We start from the raw sequence: 7,714 nt of genomic DNA on the forward strand, positions 1-7,714 counted from the left end.
TTAAAGACAATTTTAGGCTTCTTGTTATTCACAAAAGGTGTAGCTTTAGGTGTTAGGTTTCTAATGACTTTTGAATCACTTAAAAAGGATGTGTATAACTCAATTTATGGTCAAAATAATGAGTTAAGGTCAAGCTGTCAAGATTTACTATGCCCGGCGCAGGTATTCTATTCTAGTTTGTGTTTGTGACATTTTGGGACTACCTTTTTGGCATGTTTGTGATACTTTATGATTTTTTAGTGATGCTTTATAATACTTATGATATGATTGAATGAGTTTGATGTGGGATTGTGAAATATGGTATTATATTGATGAATTTTGATGATGGTTGTAAATCGTATGATGTCTTGTAATGACTATTGTATGAAGAGATATAAATGGTGTGTGCTGAATAGAATGTAAAATAGTTGTGAATTAAGAGATTGATGTGTATAAGGAGGTTGTGTAAGATATGTGTATGACCTATTATTTTATGTGGAAATGTTGGTTGTGCATGTGATGTGGAATTGAACTATGGAATGTGGTGTGATGTCTTGGCACAAATGTATGTGTGGCCCGACATTGGGCATGTGATGCGAAAACAGTGGTGTGAGCATGACATAATGTAGGATATGTGTGGTAATTAGCGCATATGTTGGCGTGACACGACGTTGGACATGAAATGCTACAGCGATGGTAGTGTAGGATATATATGACAATTAGCACATATGTCAACATGACACGACGTTGGACATGTAATGCTAGCTACAACGATGATGTGAGCATGACATAGTGCAAGATATATGTGGCAATTAGCACATATGTTGACGTGGCACAATGCTAGACGTGTGATACAACAGTGGTGGCGTGAGCATGACATGGTGTTGGTTGTGTGATATGATGGATATGGATGATGTGTGTACGTATATGATTTGAGATTTGATGATGGAAATTATTGTTTGGATATAGGTAAAATTGCACATGTCTGAATGTTGGAACTTGTGATTTTATATTGTGTAGTATTAAACTATATTGTAGAATTTCCTGGTGTGCTTTGTATATAAATGTTTTTTTCCTCATTGTACATCTTGTTGTTGTTTTTAGGTGAGGAAGATTCGAATACGAGTGGTATCCAAGATGTCAATAGTTGAGTCGTGAGCGTACTCGAATAGTGTGACATCGAGACAAGGATTTTCTAGAAATGAAGTTTATTTGTATTTGGAATTATATTGATCTCTTTTGGATCATTTATTGAAATTTTTTTATTATTTTAAATCCGATTTTTAAATCATTTGGTTATTGAAGTATGTTTTTAAAGGATTTATGTGAACCATTTTATCTTTATTAAAAATTTACTTCTTTATTCCTTTATATTATTACAATATATATTATGGGGGTAGAATGGATGTCACATAACGAGAGTTTTTTTTTTTTAAACTCTATCTATTTTAATCTATCTTTTTTTTATTATTATTATTAATTCACTAAATTCCAAATTTTTAAAAAAAAAATTATTTTAGCACAAAAATAATATTTTACATCAAGATTTTATATTAATTATTAAATATTTAATAATAATAAAAAATTGACAATTTTTCTACATCAATTATAAAGGAACCAATGTATAATTTTCTCTTTTACATTGGTTATAAGTTTAACCGATGCAAATGAGATATTATATATCAATTCAATTTATAAATTATATGCAAAACTCTTTTAAACCATCTCTAAAACTCCATTTAGCAACGTCTTCAATGTTGCAAACATTTCAGACAAGCTTTTCTCTTAATTTTAATTTGAAGCCAATGTTAATATCATCATCGTCCATCACCTCAAATGATATCCACCGACGACATCCATCATGAACACCATTTTCATTTTTGCATTATTTTTGGGTTTTCTTTTTCACCGCTTTTCTTCCTATAATTTAATTGTTCCTCATTTTTTCAAGTTTCTCTTGTCTAGCCCTAGATCACCATCTAAAATTGATAATAAAAAAAATTGCAAGAACTAAAACAAAATAGAACAATATTTGCATAGAATTACAATATATTTAAATCTAAAATTATTTATGAAATAAACGTATAATTTTGAAATTAGGAAAACAAAATATCATATTCCATAACGGCTGTCTTGTTATTTTCCGCAATTGAAACTTCAACGGTGAAGAGGTCCGATCTTAAATTTTCAATAATGCAGATTTGTCATAATTCATCGTTCCATTTTCAAAACTCTGCCATAATTTATAATATGACTATTGAGTCAGATCGTAAATCGATAGTGGATTAGATTTATGATAATGAGAAAGATAAAGAGTATGACATGATTCCTAATCAAATTAGATAAATTATAAGATTTTTTTTCTTTTATTGTTATTCAATATGATTAAAAAAAAAGTAATTGAATAGTTGTTTTTATGCTAAAATTTTATTTTGTTTGACTGTATGAGAATGTTCATTTTAAAATTTCTTATTGGATTCAGAATAATATTTTAGTGGAAAGAATATGACTATGTTGGTGTAAAGAAAAAAAGGGAAAAAAAAAAACCATAATCACTAGTCGGTATTAACTCTACATTTTAAAGAAATTTCCTGTGTATTTCTTAATTTCCGCTGAAATAGTCGTCGTTTTTCTCGTCTTTTCTGATCTTCTTGGGACCTACAAGTCTCTCATTCTTAAAGGAAAACCACGCGTTTGTAAGCCAAGTCAATACACGAAGCTTTTCTTTATAAAAGGATCATAAAAAACTTAACAAAACTCATTGAAATATTCTATCCTCCACATGGCCTCCAAGAACCTCAAGCTCAGGGACCTCTTTTCTGAATCTGGTAAAATATTCAAAGCACACTCTCGCCACTTCCACACTCTCACCCTCATCTTCCTCTTCCCCCTCTCCTTCCTCTTCCTCTTCCTCCTCCCTCTCAACTTCAACCATTCCTTCACCAAACCATCTTCAACAACAAACCACCAACCCTTCTTTCACCTCCTCTATTCCCTTTTCCTTTCCATCCTTTCCTACTCTGGAGTCATCAGCATCACCAACAGCGTTTTCCACTTCTTCTACGACCAACCCGTCAACCTTCTTTCTGCTATCAACTCCATCTCCACCTCCTTCTTACCCCTCCTCGCCACCACCGTCGTTTCCCATGTCATCTTCTTTTTCATCTCACTTTTCTATGGCCTTCTCTTGCTTCTTCTCATTAGTGGGGCTACCCTTTTCAGTGTAACAATTCCACACTCTTTTCCCCCTTACTTAATTGCGTTCTTTGTTTCGCTTCCTTTGCTACTTGTGCTGGTACATTTGCAAGTCAAGTGGACCTTGGTGCATGTGATTGTGGTCGTGGAATCATGTTGGGGTTTGGAGCCCCTAAGAAGAAGTGCGAGGTTGATCAAGGGAATGAAACGGGTGGCTCTATCTTCTTTTCTCTTCTATGGGTTCTTCGCCGGGATCATTGTGGGGAACTACTTACTTTTCACGATGAGTTCTACTTCTAATAGGGGTAACGGCAACTGGGTTACTGTAGTGTGCAAATGGGGATTCACTGCGTCGCAATCTTGTTTCCTTGCACAGTTTATGCTTTCTAACATTGCGGTGAACACGGTCCTGTACATATATTGCAAGGCTAATCATGGTGAGCTTGCAGAGGAGTTTGAGAAGGACAGTGTTAGCTTTCTCTTAGATGATGGAAAGCTCTCTAATATTGCTGTTTAAAGTTACTGCCTTACAGGGTAATCGATCACTGTGAAAATTGTAGGGTTAATTTTGTTCTAAGGACTACATATTTTTTGTTTTTGTTCCTTCCATGGATTTGTGCAGATATATTTTTCTTCTGTCTCAGTGACCAAAATAAATGTCTCATGTACGTAGTTTGAAGAGTAGACACTCGTATCAGTGAATGAAATTGTGGTTGCAAATACTTATAATAGCATATTTGATTTTGTATATTTTTGTCGGTGATCTACTTGTTTTCTGTGATTTCTGTGGTTGTCTATGTCTAGCTGGCGTTATCTTCTGTCATCCAAGGTTCCTAATTCTTTTATGTTTAATTTAAATTATTGTAGAAAAAATATGTATATTTAAAATGTATATATATTTATATATATATAAAATTAAATATGTTTTTAGTCCACATAAAATGAATAAATTTTTATTTTGGTGTCCACAACTATCTATCATCTTTGTAGAATAAGTTTTGATAGATTTATTTCACTAAATAACTCATATCCTATATTAAATTTTAATTATTTAATAATTAGATTAAAAATTCTTAATAAATTTATATAATGAAGTATCATATAATTATTAAATTTTTTAAAATTTTGTAAATTTGATTTATGAATTAAAGTTTTTTAATTTAAGGATTAAATTGTTAAAATTTGATTTAAAAAACATAAATTATTGAGTGAAATAAGTGAATATCTTTCTATATATAGAAATTAAAGTAAATGTAAAATAATTTTTCCTATATATAACTTTTAAATAAATAATAATATTTCTTAAAATATTCTACAATATGTATACATAGAATATTTTAAGAAGTTTTATTATTCATTTAAAAGCTATAGAAAAAAATATTTACATTTACTCTATATATATATATATAAGAAATTTATTTACATTAGGAGTAAGTTTACCTAAATTTACTTTGTTCAATAATTGGTATTCTACATCAAATTTTTAAAGTTCTTAATGCATATATCAAGTTTGTAAATTTTTTTAAAAAATTTGAAAATCATTTAATACTTTATTTCATTAATTCAAATTGACAGATTATCATAAAATTATTTTATGCTTTGATTTGAATTAATGAAACGAAATATCAAATGATTTTCAAATTTTTTAAGAATTTGCAAACTTAATCTATATATTAAGAACTTTAAATTCAACGGTTGGATAGTTGAAATTTAATACAGAATACGAGTTATTAAACAGAGTAATTTAAGTAGACTTAGTTCTAAAATAAACGGATGATTGATCTTTATATATATATATATATATATAATATAAATTAACATCTTGAATGAGAATAGTTTTTTTTTACCTTAGTATTGGTATAAAGTATTCATTACTAGAAGAAATGATTAATATTTATTAGAGATCGTGAATGTACACAAGATGAGAATTCTTGATAATTTTTAAATATGTCTACAATTTTTCTCCAATTTAGGTAATTATTAAATATATCTTATACTTCATAATCATGTTTTTAGCCACAAATACATAGTTAGAGTTAATCTTATTTTTAGGATAAAATTGTTTAATATTAGGTATTTTTAATAGTCTTTTGTTGAAATGTGACACACGGAGAATGAAACTTGAAAGTTGCAAAGTCTCAAAAGAAGTGAACATAGCATCACCCCAAGATCCATGACATGCATTTTGAGTGAGCCTTTTTTCAAAGAATTTTCTTAAAGAGATCAATAGCTCTATCTCAACAAGTCCACACAAAGACCACCTTTAAGACGTGATGTTAGCTCACTTAAATAAACGAGTTTTCCGCTATAAGCGAGCTAGAATTTGCTTAGAGCAATTACAACAAGAAATTGAGCGGCCCTTGTGACATCCTTACTACCCCAACACATATATTGTAATAATGAAAACTTAACAAAAACAATTTTTAGTTTCGGTAAAAGGGTTCACATGAGAATCTTCAAAATTATTCTTCAATAACCACCACAATAAAAATGAAACGTGAGAGTTTACAAATGATTTTCAAAAATAATATTTACAATTCTAATTCCATATAACAATCTATGTCCTAAAGAAAATCCTCTGCCCCGATGTCACAATATCATAGCATACCCACAACTCAACCTTTAGCATTCTAGATGCCACTCGTAGCCGGATCTTCCTCACCTAAAATATCCATAAATCGCACGGTGAGAAAAGAAAACATCTATATATATAGCACATAAGAAAACACAACATATTATCTCATTATAACTTGATATTCATAAATATTTCAACATATCGTATTTTAATCAATCATGCATCGTCATCACGTCATAATTCTCAATCACACCAATCATCACAAATCTTGCACTTCACACTATGCCAAGGTCACGCTACCCATTTAACAATCTCAGGTCGTGTTGACCCCTGATATAACACTGTGCCAAGGTCACGTTATCCCTATCACAGGGCCGTGCTCACCCTTGACATGTTAACCAAGGTCACGATACCCACGTAACAATCCAGAGCCGTGCTCACCCCTGATATAACACTGTGCCAAGGTCACGTTACCCCTAACCTAGGGTCGTGCTCACCCCTGACATGTTAACCAAGGTCACAATACTCATGTAACAATCCAGAGCCGTGCTCACCCCTGATATAACATTGTGCCAAGGTCACGTTATCCCTATCACAGGGTCGTGCTCACCCTTGACATGTTAACCAAGGTCACGATACCCACGTAACAATCTAGAGCCGTGCTCACCCCTGATATAACACTGTGCCAAGGTCACGTTACCCCTAACCTAGGGTCGTGCTCACCCCTGACATGTTAACCAAGGTCACGATACTCATGTAACAATCCAGAGCCGTGCTCACCCCTTATATAACACTGTGCCAAGGTCACGTTACCCCTAACCTAGGGCCGTGCTCACCCCTGACATGTTAACCAAGGTCACGATACTCATGTAACAATCTCGGGCCGTGCTTACCCCTGGTCATAGGTGTGAAGAACCACAATCACATCTCATTCACATCCACATCCACATCCACATCCACATCCACATCCACATCTCAATTCCACAATACACACATAATCCACACAAAATGGTGATTCACATACCCCTCAAGTAATTCATCATCTAGATCATCAAATAATATAACAATAACATTCATAAACTAATATAACAAACAACAGAATTATCAATTTAATATAATTTTAACGTAAACAGTAAAATCCCCAATTGTTCCAAAACCTAACTCACAGGCACTTTTCTACAATTTCGTTCTCCCTCTCAGATCATCATTCTTACAAATTATTAGCATATCTATAATCCTCAACACATACAGAATCTAATGGGATCCTCAATTTCTCAAACAGAAATCATCCAATTTTTCACAACCTAACTTACATAATTTCGTTCTCTCTCCCAGAGCATCATTTTTACAAGTTAAACATATATATTCGTAATCCTCAATATATATAGAATCACATAAGATAATTAATTCTCCAAACAGAAATAATTATAAAATTATTCATAACCCTAAGGGCTCTTCCTCTACCCAATTCCCTCATGTAACTCTACATATAAATAATCTCCTTTTCCCCCGTACCTGGATAAATAGGAACTCGGGCAGAACCTCCTCCTCTTTTTCCTTAAACAAGGATCGGAACTAAAACTGGAGTAGAACCTCATCCTCTGAGTTCCTCTTGGTCTTCAGAGAGAATAAGAGAAACGAAAGAGAGAACAGAAGAGAAGAGAGAGTGAGAATGAGAGGTGTGTAGAAATGAGAGGATTTGAGGCCTATTTATAGGATTTTTCGCCCACCTACCACTACGGCCCGTTCCAAAGTCGGAACGGCCCGTTCTGGGCCCTTCAAACCTACGTAAATTTTTCAACTGGAACGGCCCGTTCCCAAACCAGAACGGCCCGTTCTCAAACCGAGCAGAACGGCCCGTTCTGCTTCTACAATTTTGGCCATACACACTATTCCAGAACGGCCCGTTTCAAAATTGAAACGGCCCGTTCTGGGCCACGAATTGGGCCTTTGGCCCACGAAAAA

The 7,714-nt window shown here is 33.1% G+C and overlaps 1 protein-coding gene across 1 annotated transcript; it reads left to right on the plus strand.

Annotated features, from left to right (window-relative positions):
- Positions 1–2,728: 2,728 nt before the first annotated feature.
- On the plus strand, positions 2,729–3,924 carry LOC109801137 (uncharacterized). The gene has a single exon (XM_020362138.3). The coding sequence runs from the start codon at positions 2,762–2,764 to the stop codon at positions 3,689–3,691; it is 930 nt and encodes a 309-aa protein (XP_020217727.1). The 5' UTR covers positions 2,729–2,761; the 3' UTR covers positions 3,692–3,924.
- Positions 3,925–7,714: the final 3,790 nt, after the last annotated feature.

The sequence above is a fragment of the Cajanus cajan genome, chromosome 3 (assembly GCF_000230855.2).
Source record: "Cajanus cajan strain Asha chromosome 3, NIPB_CcT2T_4, whole genome shotgun sequence".
Lineage (NCBI taxonomy): Eukaryota > Viridiplantae > Streptophyta > Magnoliopsida > Fabales > Fabaceae > Cajanus > Cajanus cajan.